The 24,554-nt window shown below is 42.9% G+C and overlaps 1 protein-coding gene across 4 annotated transcripts in view; it reads right to left on the bottom strand.

Annotated features, from left to right (window-relative positions):
- The window catches only part of CRIM1 (cysteine rich transmembrane BMP regulator 1), a 186,314-nt gene that overhangs the window by 57,983 nt on the left and 103,777 nt on the right, over window positions 1–24,554 (bottom strand). For all 4 annotated transcript variants that reach the window (XM_025868042.2, XM_025868038.2, XM_025868040.2 and 1 more), the window contains exons 5-7: window positions 21,300–21,421; window positions 14,184–14,366; window positions 11,536–11,733 (exon numbers count right to left, since the gene is read on the bottom strand). In XM_025868042.2, the coding sequence (XP_025723827.1) occupies window positions 11,536–11,733; window positions 14,184–14,366; window positions 21,300–21,421 (503 nt within the window). The remainder of the gene's footprint in view (window positions 1–11,535; window positions 11,734–14,183; window positions 14,367–21,299; window positions 21,422–24,554) is intronic.

The following is a 24,554-nucleotide window of genomic DNA, read 5'->3' as shown; positions in this document are numbered from 1 at the left end:
CTCTCAAGCAGCAAGCTAGATCAGAAGGCTGCTGTGAACTAGACTCTCTAATAATAGCACAAACTGAGCAAAAATCCCCAAACCCAAGCAGTCTCTGTGAGAAACCCAGTGATGATACTCAACTGCCTAAAGTCGGTGAAATTATGATCTGTATCTCTGGCTTGAGAAGGCAGGCAAGTATGTAAAGCATTGTAGGTCTCCCTCAAAATTCTTAACGTAAAATCTGATACCCCAAATTTCAATTATCTGGGGAATTCACTTCTAGGACTATCTCAATTCACTGATGGTGCCAAATGAATAAAGTATTATTAAAATAGTCCTGAAAAGAGCTGGGCATGTACTCAATTCAGCAACACAACTAGCAGGGGATGAAGAATGGGCACTTTTGCTGAGTGTTCTGCAAATTTACCTTGTAATGGAAACAAAGACCAGCAAGAGTCAGAAGGAGAAAAGGGATGAGTCAAAACAGGAATGCAAACGAGAACAGTGATGATGTCATCTCAGTGCCCGGCACCTGGAGCCCATTTATTTCCCTCAGTGGGGACGTGAGTGTCACTGGTCAGGGCCCAGGGCCTGGAAAGGACAAGGCTGGGCAGAGGGCAAGTGTGAGCACAGAGACAACTGGGGAGAGCGACTCACATGCCCTCGGGTGGGGCCCGTAACCCTGGGCAGCCGCAGTGGGCTTTCCTGGAGGTCAAACAGGTCAAACAAAGGTCCAAATTCCTGAGCCAGAGGCTCAGGAAAACTAACAGGATCAAAGGCCAGGCCACAAAAAGGTCAGAATAATGGTAACTGGGTCTCAGCCCTGAGAACAGAGCCAGGAGCAAGAATGGCTTCTGAATCTGAGCCACGATGGTCAAGTACTTTTATTATTCACCAACTTAACTTTCCTCACCGTCTCCCTTCTCACGATGGGAGTCTAAAGGGAAGCAGTGCCAAGGACATGGATTTGGGGTCAGGAGATTTAGCTTGAGTCCCTATTCCCTCACTATCTCACGTGTGGTGCTGAACCTCTTTGGGCTTCTATAAAATGGGAATATCCACTATTCCAACCTTGCAATATCACTGAGAGGCTCAAATCAGATCATAAAGAGGGGATGACAAACTCTAGATGTTTGGATATGACCTGTTGCTAGAATTACCGTTGTCATGACCATCCTGCCTGCTTGGAGCTCGACCTGGTCTCAGAGGATGGCTGAGTAAATGAATTATGTGCCCTTTTGTAGGCCTTCAATGTTCAGCTGATAAATGGTACAACCGCTTTGGCATTCTGAACCCTGTGCATTGTAACCTAAGCATCCTTTTCTATCTCCGGTGATAACATGAAAAGCATCTGGGATGTGGGTCGGTCCACGACATCCTTTCATATGGTCTGGTAAGCTTTGGAGCGTGTTAGTGACCAGCCACTGGCGCCTTTCACATTTGCTGAGTGGCAGTCTGTTATCATTGTTCCGCAATTTGACTGTGCCCGTGGTGTCTCGGAGAGAACAGAAATCTCTTCATAATCAGCTTATCCAGTGTGAGTTGAAACAATGGTTCTGTGTGCCTGGCTGACCCCGTTCTTCCTCTCTCATGATGGGGGCCTTGCTGGATCTTTGGGGAGGAGGGCAAACTCATTACATTCATATATAGAATATTTTGGTAGCTTTGCCAGTAGTCCTGCCACTCTCAAGTTGCAAGAGGATACAGAAGACCCATCTCTAAGAGCTGTCTTTGATGAGCAGATCCTAGTTTCAGACGTGGGACCAGGTAAGACTTACGTCAACAGTAAGAGACAGTTCAACCGGTACTTTCTTAGCAACAATACTGGGGCCATCTCACTCAAATAATAACGTGCTCAGTGTCTGTCACAGGACTGTAGAGCATCTCTACTGAATTAATCTGGCCTGAAATCTCCACGGAATCTTTCTAAAACTTGGTTCCCAGAAAGCATGAAAGAGTCATGATCTTGAAAAGATCTGAACGTGTCAATCCCTCTCAATCTGTGAGATCTATGGCCATCCCAAATGGTTTATCATTGCTAAGCATTTTTTCAGATGAAATTTTTAATAAAATAGACAGTCCCTAAATTGTTTTAGAAAGTGAGCTGATGTGCAGGGCAATAGCTTTCTAATTAAGGTGAAAAAGAATACCATCCCTTGTCTTCCTACTGATGGCCAAAGTAATGGTGCCAGGACCAAATATAAGGCACAGGCATAAGCAAATGGTAGGTATCGAATACCTCAACAATCATTAAATATAGCTTGCTTGATTCCAAAGCAGATCCAAAGCAGCCTCAAATTATGTCATGCATGTATTACTTTTTTAAAGTGAGGAAACGAGGGCCAAGGTAAATTTTAAGTAGAAAAGAATTCATTGCAGCCAGGGATGAGGTCAGCACCCAGAGTGCATGCTGTGAGGTCCTGGCTGGTTGGGGACGTGGCTCACAGACTCTGCTCTCAGTCTGCTCCAGCAGCCAAGGTGAAAAGTCAAACCTAGAGGGCCCAGGGACCAACTACTTGTTGGCCTTCAAACTTTCTTGGGGATTCCTGATTGTGTTTTACAATGGTGTTGCAAAGTAAGAGCTAGAGCCTTGCCCTGAATCTTATTTTCGATTGGTGACCAGCATTAAATTCTGTGGTTTCCAGTGGTCTGGTCATCTGAATTGGGCTCTGTTTCAAGCAAACGTGATGATACATTCAGCTAATCTCTCAGGTGTGAAAGTACAATTCACTTGATGTGTAAACAGGTATTCTGTAGATATAAATGGTAAGTACAAATATGGTCTAACTGCTAATAATTCAACTTGAATTAAAAAAAAAAGAATGTGTAAAATGCCAAGGAATCACCATCACCTCGTGTTTCTGACAAATTTCAAAAAAGCACTCAATGTTCATTATCCCTTATTACCTATTAAATTTCGATCAAACTGATGGTAGGACCCCTGGACCAAGACATGGCAGTGCTGAGCCCCCTGTAACAGATGTCCCAGCGTGCATGCTGATGGACACGGGGAACATCTAGGAGTCTCAGACTGAGAAGGGGACATGTGAGTGTGATCCAGCTCCCGGCCCCCTCAGCAGCTAACTCCAGTGGAAGAGCCACAAATGGCCAAGGAACACTCTTCAGCAGACATTTTCATTCCTGCAGGGTTTTTTTGTTTGTTTTTTTGTTTTTTTTTTACAATAATACTGCAGCAGAAATTTTATACACTTGAGTGACATTTTATCTTCAATAATCAGACAGACACGGGCACAGAAATACTTCTAAAGAGGGCCTCTAAAACAATTCACGGGGTGTACAATCTCTGAAGCTAACCCTCATGTATTAAATGATGGGACATTGTTGTGCTCTTATAAGATAAACTGAAGACCATACACTGAAACAGTTTAAAATGGTACCACCAGAAGTGGAGTTAGAGAGCTAGGGTATTAAAAATAAATCATGTAGGAATCACCACCCCTCTTAAAAGAGTTATTTCTATAGGGAAATTATTTTAGTCTAATTTATTTGAAAATATGTTTGAATCGAGCACCTGTAACTTCACGAAATGTTGTAATACGTGACCATTTAAATAAATGCTTGAGTCATAAAAAACACTATGTTGTAAGTGAATTGATTTTTTTTTTTTTTTTAATAAATACACGAGGAGTTGTAAGCGTCATGGCTAAAAGCACTCACTCTCAGAGGCTATATGCTTGTGCGGAAATGCTATTCATGTTAAAATTCTCTTTGAAACTTCTCTTTGGAGTTGCTTTTCAGAGCAAATTACTATGTCATAGAAGATAAAGTGCCTTTATTTTACCGTCCCTTTTTGCTTCCTCTGAACGATTTTACCGAACTAGGTCATCCACTTTTTCACCAGACTTAGACGTGAATGACTCTATTTCCTAGCGTCTGATAAACCTTGCAAGTCAGGGGTCTGAGAAGCTAAGGGCAGTCAAAAGGATGGGCCACCAGCTCCGATGTCAGTTTCAACAGAGAAGTACCAAAAATATTTTGAACGACTCTATTTCTGCAGGAGCTGTGCAGTTTTCCCATAGAACTATTTTGAAGGGAAAAACACTTCACTTGGATATGTGCATCTTGGTACATTTAAAAATAATCTTGCTACTTTACCACTGGACCTTGTATTGGTATCAACAAACAAGCTTCCTCTGAAAAGGGCTGTCAGGTGCTTTAAGACAGGTATGTTGAGACCAATCCATTTGCTAGAACGGAGGTCAACAGTGGAAGGAGATGACAAGGATTCTAAAATAAGATGGTCTAACAGAGTCAGAGTCAGCAAAGCAGAAAACCTCTGAAAAGCTAGACAATGTGATTATTAGTTAAAATGTTACATTCTATCAAGCTGACAAAAACTAAAAGAAAACCAATTCTGCTACTTCTGGGTTGATGGCTGTACCACAAAGAAAACCGAATCTTTCGCTTTTAAAAGTCCATGAGCCTTTTCTGAAGGGCATGTTTCTTAATAACCTTCATTAACTTCTGTTTGGTTGCCTAAGAGTTGTCTCTTATCCAAAAAAAGTTTAACACAGTCTCAGTAGAGACTGTGTTTATTTAAGCTTGTTGGAAAAACATTCCTATCATTTCAAGAATGACTAAATATTTTTCATTCACATAGTTAGCATTCCAGACTATGTTTTCCTGCCTCTGTTGATTAGATGAAAATTAGCAGGCCCAAGTCTGAACTATGAGATTCAATTATTATCTACGTAGGAAAATTAGGAGACACCTAGCAATAATGCTCTTTTAGGCATGGGAAGTGGACAGCAGGAGAAATAAAGAGCAACCTGCCCCTTGCAGGCCACATCCACGGGAAAATGCTTAATAGCCGGGACTGCTGGAAGCTGTAACATCAGAGGCAGAGGTTTTTCTAATCATGTGTTTCACAAGACGCTCTCAACAATAACATTCTAATGTTATTTGAAATACCTAAAGCTATTTTAAACGACCAGAGAAAATAAAAATATTATGAAATTCATCCAAGAAAAATTTTTGATGCTTTAGGTTAAATACCCACCTAAGTTAACACACAGTCCTCTGCTGTGCATTTGTTACCCCAATGTAGGACCTTATTTGGACAAGCTAAAAAACAGACCGTGCTATATTTTAATTCCCATTTATGGAACGGGTTTCCAGGACACTTAAGAGTTAAAAGATGAAACAGCATGCCTAACAGTCTTTGAGATATTACGACTATTTTATTATTCTTGGCAGACTAATAATAGCACTGTAGATGGCACTGAAACAATACCACCCATAAACTGATTTCTGATCCCTGTTTGATGTACCAGAATGTTGATATCATGTGACCTTGCGGCATCTTTGACTTCACTGCCTCTTGGGTCAGCCAAACTATGTTTGACTCCTTGCCACAGAAGCAGTAGCTTAATCATTTGAGATACTGTTCAGTGAGGAAGTATTATGGGCAGGGCTGGAAACATTTTTTCTTGTTTTAAGGAATTCCCACCCAGATATGTGCCTGGTACAGACTTTTCTGGCAGCCTAGGAGAAATTTCATGTGAAGGGCAGCTTGATTCAAACGATATCATCGGCATTTATGGGAAAGAATAGGGTGTTCCTAGGAGGACTGAGGAGGACAGTATGTTTGACAGCTGAGAGCCCTCCAGCCTCCAGAGGTACTCAGCACGCACTCTACTCCGTGAGCTGATGGTGAAGTGGCTTACTCAAGTCACACAGATCAAGAAAAGCCTCATCCTCTTTAACACTGTCCCAAGTAGGACCAGGATTACCCAAGTAAGAGATCCAAGAAGGCCAGGGGCTGGGAAGAAGGATGGTTGGTTGTCTGGTTCAATCACATTCTATCCTAAAGTCCAGAGAATTAGGAAGAATCAGTGCACAGGGAAGAGCAGGTTTACTCCAGGTTAGCAGAATTATTAGACTGGTTTGAAACTCCGTTCAGTTTCATATAATAACTCTGTGAATAGCACACATTTTAAGTTTTTATTATGGAAATTAAAAAAAATACTGAAGTAGATAGAATAATATGACAGACCTTTATATATCTATTATCTAGCTTTGATAAGCTACAAATAACTCTTTGATTTCCTGTCTGAGATGGGAAACAGATTTGCTTTTGTTTCAGAGAAACAGAACTAGTAGAAAGAAACTAGCCAGTTGCCCAACCACAAGCATGGAATTTATTTACTGGCAACCTAAGTCGTGATGCTGAATATTACCTTATAAAATATTACCCACGTTGTTCCTAATTTTTGATAGGTGATACTCTTGGTGTTGGCTCCGAAATCCCCCAGGTCATCAGAACAAACAAATCCTCCCAGCAGGAGACTGTACACACTGGGCCTGACGAACACTCAGGTCACAATGGCCAGCTGGGTGGGGTCCAGCCATAGCCCAAGATGAGCAGGCTTGACATTAAGACTTCGAAGTGACGATGAAATTCTTATCTCTTGCATCAGGCGTAGCAGCCAAGCTGGCCTCACACCTGTTCACATTTCTTGCATTTTTCTTATTGAGTCATCCAGGACATGTCATAGCCACCTCAGCCAAAATTTCCCTCCCCTACACCTTATCTTACCTTTAATTATACAACAGATTTTTTTTTTTTTTTTTAATAGAAAGTAGTACTGTGTCCTTAGGGTCTCTCTGACATTAAGAATCAGCATAGGCAGCATTTGTATCTGATGTTATTGGGAAAAAATTCAGTATTTTCAATATTGAATTGTGACATTAAAAAAAACCCTAGCTGAAATGACAAGGCAGCAGCACCTGTATACTTGCCGAAAGGTCTTAGAAGCAGTACATTAAGTTTGGCAGCGAGCATTAGCCTTGTAGGGTCTGCGGAAGCCCCACTCACACTCTGCGATCCTGGACACAGGGGCTGAGCTGCAGCAAGAATGAGCCACAGTCTACAAACCAGCCTTGGAGGGCCCCGTGGCTGCCCTGGGAAGGCGTCGAGAGCTCAGTGTTCATCAGGAGGCTGAGCGGTACTTGAAGCTAATTGGTCCAACTCGCCTATAGACATCTGGGCCCACCGTGTGCCAAACACACTCCATCTAACACTCTGCTTTCTATTCTCAGAGTGTATTTTCAAATATAAGCATTCTAACATTATTCCTTCTTCATCTGATCAGGGTCAGCATTTGAGACTCTGGTTAAGGAAATCTTTATCAGGGTATGCCACTTCACTCAGCTAAGACGGGGAGATCTGTAAGAGGAGATTGCTTGATTTCCTACTCCAGGCTTTCCCTCACTCCCTAACTTACTCTCTCATCATTTATTCATTAAAAACTTCTTCCATGTCAGGTGCTGTTTTATGGATTCAAAAGTATATGATAAGTTCCTAGCTCATGGGGGAGTAGCCTCGTTCAAGCTACTGGTAAACCTGGAGTGCAGCGCAGGGTCTGTCTCAGAGGCAGTACACCTGCAGGGTCCAGAGCCAAGGCTCTGGGAACACACTGCTCTGCATTTTTGAGCTGTATGACCTTGGGCAAGTTACATGACCTCTAAACTTTGGGTTCTGTGATGATGAATTAAGATGGTCCTACCAGAGGAAAGCTGTGAGGATCAAATGAGCTGTTGGTCTTAAAGCATTCAGGCTGGCTCAGTCACTGTGCAAGAAATGTTAGCTACTGTCATTAAGGGCTATAAATAAGATGACACAAATGGTGCTAGATGCCAAGGAAGACCTCATTCTGCCGCCTTCCTTTTCTGTTTTTAGGCTTTTTTTTTAAGATTTATTTATTTTAGAGAGAGAGAGAGAGAGAGAGAGCATGAGTGGGAGGGGCAGAGGAAGAGAGAGAGAGTGTCTCAAGCGGACTCCATGCTAAGCACGGAGCCTGAAGCAGGGCTCGATCCTACGACCCTGAGATCATGACCTGAGCCGAAACCCAGAGTCGGACATTCAACCTACTGCATCACCCAGGCGCCTCTCTGTTTTCAGTTTTTAAGGAGATAAGGACATATCTTCCATCTGTACACTTAAATTGCAAACTTCATATACTATTCCATTCTCTTCCATCCTAGCTCTTTAAAAAGGGCCAGAAAATTTAAATCATGCTATTGAAGAAGAAGAAATGAAGAGAAAAGCCAGCAGAACAAAACCCAAGAATATAATCAGTTAAGACTTACAAAATAGGATGGCTTATCTGTATACCTGAATTAGGTGTTGACAGTAACTTGGTAAGACTCAATCATGAGAGTACTTAAGTGCCAATTTAAAAAGCACTTACGTACTTGTGAATCAAGTTAGCTGTCAAGTAATAGCCAAGTCTTGAAGGGGCCCCAGGTTCCAGTCCCCAGTCCTCCAGGAGTAACCAAACACATGGTGTTGTCACTTGGAAGGGTATGGAGCTCCAGGAACAACAATGGTCACAACAAGGTGACCAGTTGTCCCTGCAGGTCCTAACATGCCATATTTGGTAATACATAATTTATTTAGAAAGAATCTCAAACCACAGTCTTTGTGTGGGCTCTTTCATCTCATTTCAGGCCCTGACTACGTACCCTGGGACTGTAGCTAATAGGGTGAGGGCCAGCATTTGTTATGCAATTGTGCGCAGAGGAATTTACTGTGTACAAACTGCATAAACACCAGTGTTCCTGATTTTCTCCAAATAATTGCGGCTGATTATTTATTACACATTAGCACCTTGCTTTTTTTCTTATTTCATCTAATCTTTTCACTATTCTGAGATCACCTGAAATTCTACTTAAATATGTTGCTAAGAAAGTATTTTCGAATAGTTCCAGAGACTTTCTTGGGTCCTATAAACTAAGCAATAAGATTCATTCCCCTTGTATTATTTTATAAGTTTATTATTATTAATAAATAACCTTTTAGGATTCACTCTTAAGCTGGGCACTGTTTTTTGATCCCACACCTAATGAATCTTTCTGTCTGTTACATCTTAAAACGGGAGTTACTGGAGAGCAAGCACAATCTTATATGAAACTCACTACTTAAGAGCAAAAACAAGAAATTCAAGATAATCTAGTTCTCTGAGGACTAGAAAATGGACTGTGCTGAAGGCTGGATGAAGAAGGAGAGAAGGCGAACAGAGACCAGCAGAAGCTTACAGCTTGAAATCAAGATGCTGAGTTCTGGCGAGGAGACAGTCCCGACACGAGTCTTGGGAAGGAAGTCTGTGATGGGCCTCTTCAAAGGCATCGGTCCTCCTCAAACTGCCACCCCACTCCTGTCCAACTCCCTGCCCCCGACACAAGACCAAGAGCCAGAGATGAAGAGTGATGAATAAGGAAACTGGAAATAGAGGTATGAGCAAACAGACGACATCTGGGAGCACGGGAAACAGAATGTAGCTGAATCTGACAAGACGTCCCTGTATCCCATCATGGCTACTTAACGGCCACTGACCTTGGAGGAAATTACCCTCGTCTCTTTCAACCTTACTTTTTTCATCTTTAAATGGGATGATGAAGCCTGCAGCACTGTTATCGAGAGGATTCAATGACATCAGGTGCAAATACAAAGCACTTAACCCCACAGTACCTAAATACGGGCATGCCTTTTCTCCTGGTTTAATTTAAAACAGCCTAAAATATTTTCTCTGGCTTTAACAAGGAGTTGTCTCTTATTTATCTTTGTGTCCAGTGCTGTATTTGGACAATCAGAAGTTCTTAATAAATTTTTTGGAATTAACAGCTGACCAAAACTATCACTCCTTTCTCAAACAGAAAGATTAGATTATGACTCCATGAAGATGCTGTGGGACCGAACTCTAAGTAATCACACTAACATTCACTCCCTATCCAAATATCTACACGATGTACGAATCCATCAGTCTGTCTCACACACACACACACACACTCCTCGTCCCTGACAGTTTCCCTGCTCTATCACAGTGGTGGTGGGTATGCCAGTGCTGCAAAAGGGCTTGCCTTCCCTTCATTTACTGTCAGAGGGAAGGCCTTATTATTTTTTTTTATATAAGCTTTTTAGTCTTATTTTCAATTTATAATTCAAGACTCATGAAATTACAGGATTAGTGTTTGATAGTTAATACACTTAGGCTTTAAATTTCTCTTGAAGTTATCATGCACATATGCGAACGTAAATATTTCAAGTTGACAGCGGACTGGCCCCAGTTCTCCGGGAACGATATCTCCACCTCTGTTTCGGCAAGGCGCCCTTTCTCATAAAGCTGACCGTATACCATCATACGTATTTCCATCCACTCCTTTTTCCGGCGCTGAAGCACTGCCTTTAGGGGATGGGAGGAGTGTACGTGTGAGGGGTGGGTGATTTCCACAAAACTGGTCCTCTAGAAGCTATAAACTTTGGAGGGGGGCAGCTGCACTCTGAGCAGAGTAATGGTGAGGGAATTGGTGATGTCAATAGACCTAGAGTCCTCCAACTTACATTTTTATATGATTTTTAAGTTCTTTAGAGTTCTAAGCCCTCAGAGGTTAATGAAGCTAGTCAGGCAAACTCTGAAGTCTGAGTTTCTTAAAATTTTAGGTAGAAGCAAAAGACTTCCTGATATAGGATTTAGTCAACTGAATTTCCTTTTTTTTTTTTTTTTAAAGATTTTATTTATTTATTTGAGAGCGAGAGAGCAGGAGGGAGGGGCAGAGCGAGAGGGAGAAAGAGTCTTAAGCAGACTCTGCGCTGAGCATAACGTCGGGGTCGATCCAAGGACCCTGAGATCATGACCTGAGGAGATACCAAGGGTCGGATGCAGAGTCAGCCGCTCAACCAGCTAGGCCACCCAGGCACCCCCAGCCAACGGAATTTCTGCAAAGACCTGTCAGTTCCTTAATAACTGTTTTAAAAAATCCTAGAAGGATCCATCTTCAACATGATCCACTGTAGTTCATTTTACCATGCAAATGTGCTTCTTAATGATGGATACTCTCTATTGGATCTGTCAGTATAACTATTCACTCTCTTGTCTGGATGAACAGGCACAGAGGATTAAGGCTGACTTAAGTGTGCAAAGAAACTTCCCACGATGAGGGAAATGGGCTGGAATAGGGCTTGGGAAAGGCTAATCTAGGAAGCCTTGGGCTCCTCTCCATTAAACAGGAAGAGAGGTAGTGAATGCAGGCAATCAAGACCTAAGAAAAAGCCTCAGAACAGCAGAAGAAGGGGTGCTGAGTGAAGGCAGTGGGGAGAGCAAACTGCCTTTTGATGGTTGCAGGCTTTTCCTCCAGCTGTCAGGACTCCTGGGCTCACAGAAACATGATAAATCAAACATGCCATGCTGGAGTCAAGGGTCTTATTTCCCATTCTATTTCACTGTGTTGACCTTTGGATGCTAATTAGGCTTGAAGTGAACGGAACTGAAATGTATATATTCTTATACCGTAAAGTATTGAGATAAGCATACTGGCGGCAGTAAAAATAAAGATCACACGGTTCTCACTGCAAATTTGCAACATTTGCCCCAAACGATTAGTTTTGGCCCTATAATAAATTCATCTGCAATTGGTAACAGCATGAAGCAGACATTATGCCCGAGGAAATAAAAAACAAACAAGCACACACTGGTAGAAGCTTGTCCAACATGAGACATTCGCCAGGGACTCATTAGACTCAACAAGGCTTACCTTCACACACAGGGCAGCACTCGCCAGGCACTTTGACGGGGTTCATGCAGCTCTGTCCGCAGGCCGTTGCCACGCAGTGGGGCTCTCCATTGATGCACTGGCAGAACGTGCAGTCGTCTTCCCGCCACCGGTCCCCGTGGGCGCGGATCTGCCCATTGGCATAGCAGCCAGCAGGGTTATTAAAAGGATACACTGGATCTAGATTAAAAAGGTGAATTCCAAGTAAGATGGAGGGCATTCTAAGTCTTAGCTCTGCCTGCACCTGGAGACATTTTTTCCCAGGTTCTGGTCATTGGCAGTTCTTTTCCAGCTGTGATCAGCAGAAGCTCGGATTGCATAAAGTGTCTCCCGGGGGACATGCAAAAGCAGTTGTCATCCTGAATTTGTGTCTACCCATCCAGACCCTGCAGACGGGGCAGGGGATCTGTGGCATAAAAACCAACGGGCAGGTGTTACCACTTCATAAAGTCGCAAAACTCTGTGGACAGAGCTGTGGGCTGGTAATTACAAGATGCAGGTCCATTTTAGGCTCTTGACAAGGTCTTCTGAGTTGTCAATCTTAATGTTTATTATACTTCAATTTCACCACCTGTAAGGTGGAAAAATAATGCCCCCATCCAACTCAGAGGGATACTGTGGCTTCTCGGATAACTGAACTCTATCTCAGGGTGCCTGGAGATCCACGTGGACAGCACGTGGACACGGGTGAGGTGTACTGCGCAGGCACTTGCTGTGGCCTTGTTCACAACAAAGGCTGGTCTAGGCATACCGTGGGTCAGGGCTTGTGCCCTGGTGGGAAGGCTGGGAACCCAGGCCATTTTTCTCCCCGTGAGCTGGGGATCAAAAGTAGCCAAGGCTACTGTAAACAACAAAAAATGTTTTCTGACATTACTGATCAGAACATAAATACTGCATACAAAATCCCCAACTACCATTATAATGAGAGCCACCAGAGAAACCACTCAACTTTCTTTTTCAGAAACACATAAAATCTGGCTTCAAAAAGGGCTGCTGAGCTGGGAGGAAAGTCCAGGCAGTTACGAGTTTGATCCTCCCTAAAGAAGTAATGGCATTATAAGAAAGTCAGAATGCCAAAAGTTAAAATAATGCAGTCACAGCTTTAGAAAGTCAGTCTGCCAGAAATGGAAGCAGCCAAAAGACCTGAGCTAGATAAGACTTTGTAAATTTCTTTATAAAAAATATTATACTGCATACTTCATTTCTACTCTGAGCCTGGATCTGAATTCCAGGAAGTGAGACATAACCGGATCCGTGCCCAGACAACTCATTATGATTATTACACAGAGGTTCCTATCTATGTTTTTACACCACCAACTGCTACATAGTTTCAGCAACTATTACAAACTGGGGCCAGCTAGGCAACACATCTTTTGGGAAGGTTAAAAGTTTGATGTGATTTTTTAAAAAGTTAATCCCCAACGACACCTAAAAAGTGAACCACCTTTCTCCCATGTTGGCTAAAATAACTGCTAACATGGGAAAGAATTTCCCTGTTATAAACAGTTGTTTAATGTCAGGAATGTAGTTTGTATACTTTAAACATTTTCAGATCTTCAGCATTATGTGGTAAATATAGCTCAGACACTGAACAGGATTTTAGGAAAACAGAAAAAGGTATGGAACATGGCATGGCATTTTGTCCTGTTTCCTGTGCGCAGATAAAGGCAGGGTGAACGTCAGACATGAGAGTGACATGTCTGATTCCAGATGGAAGGTCTGTGACCCAGTCAGTCAGGACCAAGAAGGCTCACATGACCCTCCTTTCCGGGGAACCAGTGTGATGTGGTCGCAGGAGAGACACAGTCAGATGTGGGGGTATCATTCCTGGTTTCATTATAAACGCAGACAAATGCTTCTACTTTTCCGAACTTCCGTTTCCTAAGCCTTAAAATGGGTGGGTTGTAGTGAATGGATATCTAGAATTATCATTCTGAAGCGTTTATTATTTACGAATATCAGAGATGGGAGGATAAAGCCTGTTGGAGGAACAGGAAACTCTTAGCTCCTGGAGGAGTGAGGGATATAGAGTAAGCAGGCTGCTGAGAACCTTCAACCCAGGGCCACACCTGACACTTGGCTGGGCCATATGTCACCACCATGCCACACAGCCCACCCTTGCCAACACATGTTTTCAAAGAGTGGGGAGGGCAGCGAGTTCTGACCCTCCCTGGAGGGGTATGGGTGTGGAAAGGAGGCAGGACAAGCTCCTCTCTGAGCTGCCTGGCTGAGGTGGTCAGTGATTAGGGCTGGCTTGTTCTAGCCAAGCAATCTGAGGAAAACAGGGGGTGAACTCTGATGTCAGGGTGAAGAGAACTTCCCCAGAACTTACTGAGGAACTGCTAGAACCACAGGGGAGTAACTGACAGCACTTGCGGGAACTCTCATGTTGACCTCTGTAAACAGGTGGCTCACTTTCTACACCCAGGGCATAACTTCCTTTGGGGAGAGGTTTTCACACAGCCTTCCTGGCATTATCGAAGTCCTAAAAGATGCATCACAAATGTCATAAAAAGGGAACTTCTTCAATATTCCACTATTTTTGGATGAGACTGTTTTGGGCAGATTTTGGTATTAAAACTCTGAGCCATGTATATGCTTATTAATCTTTAATCAGCACCTTTTCTTACCTTCACACACGGGGCAGCACTCCCCTTCGGGCACATAGTACCTCTCGCAGTTCAGCTCTCCGCACTGGGCAGTGAAGCAGATGGAAACACCCCCTTGGCATCGACAGAACCGACAGTTGTCCATTCGAAACATATCCCCGTCATTATATTCCACGTTGTTGAATACACAGGCTGGCTTTGTTTCTGAAAGGAGTTAAAAGCAAACAAGGCACATTCAAAGTCATTTCTGAGCGGTGTCCTTTTGTGTTTCCAACAGCCTCAAGAAAATCCTGACAGCAGAAGGTTAAAATTTGATAGAAATGTACTAAACTCAATACAATTTTTTTAAATAACAGAATCAATAAGGCAATGCAAAATAAAGTAAAATTTAAAAAGTCACATAGCTCTCCTCTTTGCCCCAAGAGATTGAAATTCTCCTTAACAAAGCCTACACTGCTTTACCCCTCTCCAAAGGTAACCCTTCGACCATTAAACTCACATATCTGAAATGTGATTTAAAGAGATTACATTTGTTTTGTTAAGGAATGCTCTGCCTTAAATAAATGATCTCGCCTCCACATTAGGTTTTGTTCCACCTCAAAAAAACTAGGTCTTGTTGGAGATGATATTTTTGTGTTCTTCCCTAAATTATTTTTTCTATCTAGCTCAATAATCTATAATTTTAATAGTACTTGGACTTCAACAAAACACCATTCCATTTCTTGGAAACAACCTAAATGTCTATGAACTGATGTTAAGGACAAAATGTGGTATATCCATACAATGAAATACTTCTTGGCCATAAACAGGGATGAAGTTCTGATATATGCTATAACATTAATGAACCTTGAAAACATTATGCTAATTAAAGGAAGCCAAACAAAAAACCCAGCTTATTATGATTCTATTTACATGAAATGCCCATAATAGGCACATCTATAGAGACAAAAATTAGATGAGTTGTTGCTTAAGACTGGGGGTTTTGGGGGCAAATGGGGAGTGACTGCTAATGAGTTGGGAACTTTTGCAGGGATTCATGAGCATTCTAAAATTGACTGTGATGATTACCCAACCCTGTGAATATACTAAAAACTGCTAAATTGTACAACTTAACTTGGTAAATTGCATGATATGTGTCTCAATAGGCTAGCAACATAAAAATACTCCCAAGTTGAAGAAAGTTCTCCTGAGCAGAGGTACCCTGTTTAATAAGGTGGGGAAAACTGGATTATGATACATGCATCTCTCATGGGCTTCTCTATCCCAACATCATTTAATATGTCACCTTGCATGTTCACAATTTCTAAAGAGACTTTCACTGCATTTTAATTTGAATATATTTGCACTTAATCTGTATTTAAGGACAGTGACTTTCTCATTCGATTTTTGTAACAGTCCAGTGGAGAAGACAGAGCAAGTGTTACTATCCATTTCTTTGATTAGGAAAATGAACCTTAAAAGAGATTAGGTGACTTGCCTAAAGTCACATAACTGGTTTGAGGTGAGCTCTGCATCCCTGTTTACACAGGTGGCAAATGTGAATGTTTGAATCTCTTCCCTACTGCACCTGTATACAGTATTTCTTTTCTTAAAAATTAAGGTTGGATTACAAAGTATCATTTTATTATAGCTCAGAATTCTATATACTTTCAGCCAAGACACTAATCTGAGCTGGGACTGGAAGGAACTGGGCAGTGAGACCACAAGTTTCAAAAGTATAGAAGATGGAGTGCTCTTACAAATCAAACTTGCACGCTCTGCAGTGAGGTAAAGCAGTGCACTCTAACGAAATGCTGAGCCCCCGTTCAAAGTGAAGAAAAAAATGTATAAGCCCATCAATATTAATTACTTGGTTGCATTAATCAGCCACATCTACCACCTGCGTGAAGCTACAAATCTTGATGCAAGATTTGAAGAGGTGAGGAGGGAAGAGTCTGGTTATGAATAACGCTGTTCCAGATGAACCTGTATTTATGCGGGTGTCTGCAGACGCTTAAGCGGGAGGGGACAGGGTGAATGAAGGACTTGGCAGTTAGATTTCACTAGCTAATACACAGAGAGCAAGGGGGTGGAATGTAGAGGGATGAGGAGTCCCCCAAAACCCAGCCTAGAAAACATAATCAGCTCTTTAGGATAACAATAATTTAAAAAACCCCACATAACATAATGAAATCCCTGAAACTGAGAGAAATTTATAGAGTCTCTTCGGGAAAATACATGATAAGAAGGATGACACTGGTCTTTGGGGAGCAATGACCAGTTACTCCCCTGCCTGCAGGGGATAGATGTGAATCTCAGAACAGTGTGGAGATGACTACTACCTCTCGAAGAGCACAACTTAAGTGGCTGTGGAAACGAAAAATATCACAAAGAAATAATCTACTGTATAATTTGTACTTCTCAATACAGAGATGCATAAAAGTGTCTTTTTAGTGATTTTTGTGTATGTTTTGTGTCTGCCCAATTAAATTTTATATTTCTAAGTTATGGAATCTTCTCTTCCCTCTTTAATAAAGTCCAGAATTCCTGAAAAAGAACCTTGTAGCAGAGATGGTTAATAACCTTTACTGCCTGCCAAATTACACTGATTGGCAGATGTGATAGGTATATTATTTTAGTGAAGGAAAAGACAAACATAGAACTTTATATCAAATGTGAAAGTGGAAGAAAAATCTAAACAGAAACACTTCTGTTGCTTTTTCTCTTCAATCTCTCAGTAGGAAAAGGCCAATACCTTGCCTCTGGTCTCATTTTACTGTGGGTGAGCTGTGTGGAAGCCCAGTGGGTAGACAGCATAAGCCAAAACAGAGACAAGGTCAGATGGGAAAGATCTGAAAAGTTCTCCATATGTCAATAACAAACAGATGGATCACAAAAACAGGGTACATGTGATTCTAAATACCTGAAGAGGAAAAAGCCCTTGTCCATGGGGGGCGGTGGGGAAGAGGTGTGTGTGTTAGAATGCACCCAACAGATCTACTTAGGGAACCACCATTATAAAGGATTGCAAAAAGTGGTCTCGCTCTTAAGTAAGATCAGCTTGATAAGGCCCCAGGAACACCATGGGTGCTCAATAAGTGCATAATGAGGAATATTTCTTTCAAAGCGCAGTATTCTCTTTATTACTGTTGAAGTAAATACTATGTCTCTAGAAACATTACTGAGCATTATTGCTATACAAAGGGTTCTCAGTAGATGTTTTTGCACTAATTTCCATATTAAAAGACTGCAGGTAAGTTTTCTGTGCCAAAATTTTACACAAAGAGCAAGCCAGCCTTGGGTATGGCTCTCCCGTGACTGGTGAATTTCCCATGCTGAAAGAGTCAGTTATTGGCTATGACACTCGAACCAAGATGTTCTGCTTTACTCCGATGTTTGTACATACACATAACACAACTGATCACATGCCTAAAGCAACCAAATGATCACTTCCATATTCTATGCTTGAGATTTCAAATCTAAACTCCTCCAGGAATGAGAAGGGTGGGCTCGTGTAAGGGTGTATTAGAGCAAAATGGAGAACATGTGCCCATCTAAAAGTAGAGGCCATTGCTCAGTTTCAGCTGACGGATGATGAAACTTTTGTTTCTGGGCCCAAACAGACACAGTACTGAAGGGGACTCCAGACTGCTTCACCACTGCTGTGGAGGTCAGACCTCCAGCTGATGACCTTGATGACTTCTGAGTTTCCATAAAAGGAGCTCAATCATACCACCTGTTCCCTTGGTTCCTAAACAGCCCTGTCCTTCAGCCGATACCTCATAGGTCCTCCTTTTGGCTCTCATCAGAGAATGCAGTCACAAACTGCCTCGATCTGGTCTGCAATTCTCCAGTCCCACCACCAAAACCAAACCAAACCAAACCAAACCAACCCAAACTGAAAAGAGAATAATATTTATGGAGAATATTCTATCTATTCCTCCAGGCTAATGTTTTCAAAACTCAGGAGTTCTCAAATTCTCTGTGAACATTTTTCATCTTGTGTTTTCACTTTAATGCTTGTTTTAAAACATACACAAACACACACACACACATGCATATGGATCACCTCAATGGCAGCTTAGGAACTGAGTGCTAGCCTGCTATCTCCATTTCTACATGTGGTTAGTTATGTTAATATTCAATCCACTGTCTCCTGAAGGGGAGGGGGGCCTCTAGAGCTATTCCTACATTTTTGGGAGTTTTCAAAATCCAAGAGACAATGCTCTAGTCATCTACGTTCCAGCTGTGTGTCACACTGATCTCTGAGAACTACGTTCATGGAGTTGCATTTTAATATTTTGTTTCTGCTTTCTGCTGAGACAGGAAACCTGTGTTCGGACTAGTGGTATGAAAGTAACTCAGGACAGAACGACTGCATCATCTAGAGCTTTTCAAATTTCCAGGTGAGAAGAGAGCTGCTCCCTCCAAGGAGGTTTCTTTCTTCTAAAAATAAGAACTGCGTATCTGACTCTATCTTCTTTTTTCGCTTTGATGGCCAGGAGGTCGGGGGCCTGGCTAACGTTTAGCCTTGGCAATTATACAGACAGACACTTACAGCCTACGTACCTGTGGGCGCTTTCTTTTTGGTTTTCACTTTCAACTTTTACGTACCACTCTATGGTTCCCTCTTTTCTCATTAATATTTCAGCATTCTGTTACTTGTTTTTGCTATAAAGTTACCTGAAATCTCTTGTGGATAAGCAAAGCTTTATAAATATAAATATATAGACCTCTGCCTTTCTAAGTGATAACAATGAGTTTTTGATATGTAATATCCTCTAACGATGACCTTACTACAATAGTAAGATTTTTCCCAGGCACACAGATATGTGTGTGTGTGTGTGTGCATTATGTGTGTGTATGTATGTATATATCAAAAGAAGTAAAATATAGACTTGGAGATAGAATGTCTTTAAACATTATTGTTTTTCCTTGATTATGAATCTTCATAGCATTAACGTTTCTAGTCTCATCTACAACTCAATGACTAAGATAGTAATAGAGACACTAAATAGGACAATAAATAAAGCAAAGATGACCCAAGTTTGTGGTGGCAAGAAAGAGGCACCCCCAGAAAAAGTGCGAGTATCAGCTTTGTCATCTCTGCATTTTCTCATGGCAGATGGCAAGTCCTATTCCTGGACTCAGAGCTCTATAAAAAGTGAGGCTATAAATGGGAGCAGGCCCCAAAGATGCATCCGAGGCCCCTGAGGTGGGGTGCAGTCCTTAGCTGTCTGAATTACACCACACTGGGGTGAGATGTGACGTTAATGTCCTGATAAGAAAGGCCTGACAATGAATTTCTATAATCGAGATGCAAGGAAAGAAGGGCACTTCTCTTCCTCCCCCAGAGGACACAACACAAGTTGGATTACTAGCGGTGGTATTTCCAGGGGACAAATGACTTTCAAGATTAATGTTTCAGGGAGGGCAGTAAAAGATGGAGGATTCCCATAAAGTAACCCCTCTGTGGGCTGGTATTTAATAGCCACCTCTAGAGGGAACTAAGATGACATGCATCTGCTCACTCACTCCCCCAAGAAAACCTGGGTGCCTTCCGTGAGGCAGACAACATGTTCCTACCCACAGACACAAGGACAGACTCTCTGCCCTCTGGCGGTTCAGATGTGAGAATTAGACAGACATGAGAGCACCTGACAGAGTAAGGGGTCCTGGAAGGAAGCACATCTGAGATGCTGGGAGCACAGGGGACGCAGCGACTATTGGTCTCAAGCGGTAGGAGTTAAATACTCACAAAATGTCACCTACAAATACACCTATGCAGCGGTACCAGAGAAAAAGCTGGGCCATTTGCTGGTGTTTAACACACACGACTATAGGTGAGGAGAAGCACTGAGCACAAACTTCTGCCCTTTGCCTTGCATCCGTGAGGTCTGAGTCAGGAAGCTCATCTCACCTTCTCTATGCCCTCGGAAATATCCAGAACCGTGTCTGTGGATGTGAACAGGAGGTGGGTACCCCAAAATAAAGACCATTTGCTCTTGAGGCACCACTGTAACTACTTCCCATATAAAACCTCATCTAAGTGACTGTTATTCACTCCATTTGACAAATGTGGAAACTGAGGCCCCGGGAGGCCAAGAGGCACCTGAAGTTACACAGCTGGTAAGCAGAGGAACCAATTCTCAAAGTGAGATCATTCGGTTCCAGTCTATGTTCTCTTGACCCCGAAGCCATACCGCAAGTGTTTCCTCCAAGCAAAACAAAACGACAGGTGGCCACTGCACTCAAAACTACGGGACGCAATGAAACAGAACTCAATTTGAATTTTCTTGGGGAAGAGGGCAGGCTTGAGAGAGGGCAGAAATTCTTCTGAACTCTGGTGTCTTAGAGGCAGCAGTTACCATGGGGGTTTCTGCACGTATGATTTTGTTGGATTTGTCCCAATGCATGTTCATTTTCCTTGTGTCTAGGTATTGACTCAACAGGGCTAGAATTATTGACATTTCACTTGCTTGACTTTTACTCTTTGTTTTCCTTCTGAAAATTCTGAGGGAGGGACAGGTCTTAGGTTCTTCTCCCTTCTGGCATCTAAATTCAATCAGCCCCATGTCACCAAACACCAAGCCCTCTTGTGAAAGGTGAAAGGGAGGGGCAGGGGGATTCTATTTGAAGGGATCTTGTGACCGAAGAATGCTTTTTCTGGGCCACAAGGCTCAAGCCGAAAGCAGGCCAATACGAAGGACCCAGCACTGGTCAAAGACGTGCTCTCTAAGTAGGAAAATACTCCGCTAGACGAGCAATGCCTCTCCTGTCTCAGGTTGTGGTAGCTTCGGTGTGGTGCTCGTTCTACAGACTGGCTCCTGACAGCAGCAGCAGGATGATTACAGGCTCCATGATTCTTTTCATGAAATCCTAACATTTCTGCACTACTGAAACACAGCAGAATATGACAGCTACATGAAATCCAGGTCTCCACCTCCGAAATCCTCTTTCTGATGGATGGAACGAGGGTCCCCTTTCCTCACGGCCTTTGCTGCACTGTGGGATCTCAAGCAAACCTTCTTTCTTGAGGGAGTTGCTCTGAGCCCGAGTATATGCCCTGCCTTACAAAAGGCAGAAGTGGCCAGATGGAACCCTCCCCTCCTCCTGCACGAATGTACACTCTCTGAGAACAAGAGAAACCCCACGTACCATTAACACATTCAAAGACATCACAGCACTTTCCAGGTGTTCCATCTCCACGAGAGACTATGCGAGGAGTGGATCCCACCTCACACACGGGGAAACCACATAAGCCAGAGAGACACTCGCATCTGAAACCAAAGAAAAGGGAAGGAAAACCCCATGAATAAACAACAACATAGAAGTCGGGAGTCCACAAGGTGGCAGGGGCGGTGGCACGAGCTTGTCTATAGGACGCTATCCTGGGTATCTGGGGTCACAGGGAAATGGGGAGTGTGTGCTAACATTAATTTGCATTCCCAATAACTGAGGCTCATCTCCTTAATATACACCTGTATTTTTAATTTTAACCATTCTGACAGAAATATTCCTACAATGCATTGTCATTTCTTACTTAACCAGACCAGTATAACCTGCATTCTCTTGATGCGGGGCCGTGTTTACGTACATACATTATGGTGTTACCCATAAACCAGCGATGCTCGCATGGGCTCACATGGAAGGGGTGCTCTGTGTTGCTGCTTTGTTGCTGTTGACCTTTTGGTGTTTTTCAGAGATTCTTCTGACCCTTCTTTCAGCTATTAAGTAAGTATCTTTTGAGTCCCTATTTGTCAGTGTGACTGTGTCTGGGAGCACCCTCATCTTTAGCTACCTTAATTTATAACTGTGTATCACAGAAGAAACAGACTCTGATGGAAGATTGAGGAGCGCTTTATCAAGGGCACAAGCTTCGGCAAGTGGACTTTGTGACAGCTACGTGAAAGCTGAAAGTCTTAATTTGGGGCATCTTCTAAGCTACTACATGTCCATTTATCTCTACACGCATGAACAAGGTGTTCCTTGAACTGCAAGCTCGCGCTGCCGGCTCTCACCCTTCCTTAACTTCAACTCTGCTGGGAAACCAGCCTAAACAGAGGAAAGTCAGAGTGGTGGGTATTCGTGAGAGGAGAACAAAAGTTGTCAACTGCCTGCTGATGATCTGTTACAAGGAACTAGGCAGGAAATGAGCAGCTCAGGGCAGCAGGGTGTCAGGATATAAATGAAATAAAAGGAAGGAGCAGCTAGACTCCGGCCCCAGGGAGGGCTGCAAGTGGGGATCAGAGGCCGGATGACTCAAGGAGTTCCCGGGGTGACAGGAGTGAAAGCAAGGCATCCTAAAAAGAGACATCCTTGCGGGGAGTATGTGGGTATCTGGGTACAGTGCAGGTCAAGATCAGGGGAGGGTAACACCCCCAGCAGGGAAGAACTGGTAACACACTCATTAATTTTGGTTTTGTTCCCCACTCCCTTAACTGATTGTTTTGTTCTCCTATTGTTCTTTGGGTGTTTAACAAAATATACATGTAGTCCACAAGCACCTCAATAATCAGGCCCAGAGGTCTAGTTACATTTATAGTTAACCGCAGAACAAAAAAGGAAACAAACTTCAATTAAAATTTGCACCAAAGACCATGCAAGCCACTGGAAAGGTGTGAACAACCCCCCTCGAGGTGGGCCCTCAGCCTTCTTCCCAGTGGGGCGACGGCTATACTGGGCACCTGGGAGAAGAGGGGGTTAGATAATTAAGGTTTTGCTGCAACCGGTGTTTCTTCCTATGGTTTAAGATAAAAGTTTGCCTGTTCTATGTGGGCAGATCTGTATTCCCACAGGACAATCACCTTACAGGGCTGGGTAAAGATGAACTGGGTTTTTAGTTCCTGCAAAGGTTATCCCATAGTCTTTCCTTTGTATGTGCCTTGTCACTGCAGTTTTAAGCAGATAATCCTATCCCTGTGATGTTACAGTAACGGTATTTCAAGTGTATTCTTGATCCTCTGTACAACTTCAACTCTCCGGTCTCCACAGATCAATGGGGCGAGGTGACGACTGAGAGGCCACGCCCTGACCCTGATATCTGCATGTGATTATAATGAAAGCAGCGTACAAGAAGAGCTGACTAACCTTTTCTTCCACATCTTCTGGGATCCACCTTCCTCCCTGTTCCAGGGAATAATTCTAATTCAAACACCAGAGAGTATACAATGAACCAAAAAAATACCTCTTCAGATATCCTCCAGCCCTTCAGTGACCTGTCCTGGACACGTATGGGCACTTAGGCGCCAGGCTCTCCGCTAGGCTGTCAGAAATCCCACCGAGCTGAAAACTGTAACGGAGTCTGCCGTATGGCTTCTTTTTTCCTCCTTTTACATCTGACCTGTTTCTCAACATTTAGATCTCTCCCTTGCTTTTGTAGAGATTCACAAAGGTTGTCTTACAGTATGTTACAGAAGGTCTGAAACTGCGCACAACTGCCTAGTAACCCACTTAGCGAAGGAAAACCCTTGAGCAGAATTTTTGCTTCTAAACCCAGAATGACTACGTGTTCAAGTTCTGAGGATTCAAGTCCCTGTTTTTGCGGGCTGGTTGGCTCCCAGCTCCTTTCCCCTTCTGGACTAGACCCTTGGCAACCCTTCCTCAATTCTTGCTGTCTTTTGTCTTCTCACAGCTTCCCCGAAACCGAAGAAGAACAGGTGTTAAAGACCATTAGCACCTTAATAAAGAAGGAACTTACTAAGAAACCAGAAAGGGTGAAAACCTGGGCTCACATCACACATCTACCAAGCAGCTACCTATTAGGTTGAAACTTTAGGGAAACTGTCATTTTCTTGTAGGTCAAAAATAGTCAAAGAGCAATTTCCTATAGTTTCACATAATACAACTCACATGGATTATGTTTCGACAGGTGGGTATACACTCACTCTCTCCCAAACGGGGGACTCACCGGGACCCTTACCTGCCACGGAAATTTACTACATCTACAAATTATGTGAGTCCGGCGTAGTTTTAAAAAATTCTTTAACAAGATTACTGTAGATTCCCTGGTTTACCTACACTGCAGGTAGGTATTCTTCCCTTTTACAGGTGGGGACAGTGAGGCACAGAGCCTCCACAGCTGAAATTAAATAAGGTTTCCTGCCCTGTATTTTCCACTAGAAGAGACTAGATTCTTTTCTAGCGAATCATGAAGAGGAAATGCTGAATTACAAAACAACCGAAACACGCAAACTGCTCCTCTGTCCTTACTACCTTTTCTCTTCATTTTTATTCTTTCTCTGTCCCTTCTCCCCAGTCTTCCTCCTGCCCTTTACCCCAGCGCCTAAAGAGTAAACAAGAAAATGGAGAAAACATGTGGATCAGCGGCAGAGGAAACAGACTGACATATGAGAAAGAGATGCTCATGACATCGATGTCAACACTTACCCTCACTTCTAAATCGACCCCCCC

Source organism: Callorhinus ursinus, unplaced genomic scaffold (assembly GCF_003265705.2).
Source record: "Callorhinus ursinus isolate GAN/ISIS: 27379988/994484 unplaced genomic scaffold, GSC_fseal_2.0 scaffold10, whole genome shotgun sequence".
Classification (NCBI taxonomy): domain Eukaryota; kingdom Metazoa; phylum Chordata; class Mammalia; order Carnivora; family Otariidae; genus Callorhinus; species Callorhinus ursinus.
The sequence above is the reverse complement of the archived record's forward strand: the minus strand, read 5'-3'. Positions and strand labels throughout refer to the sequence as shown.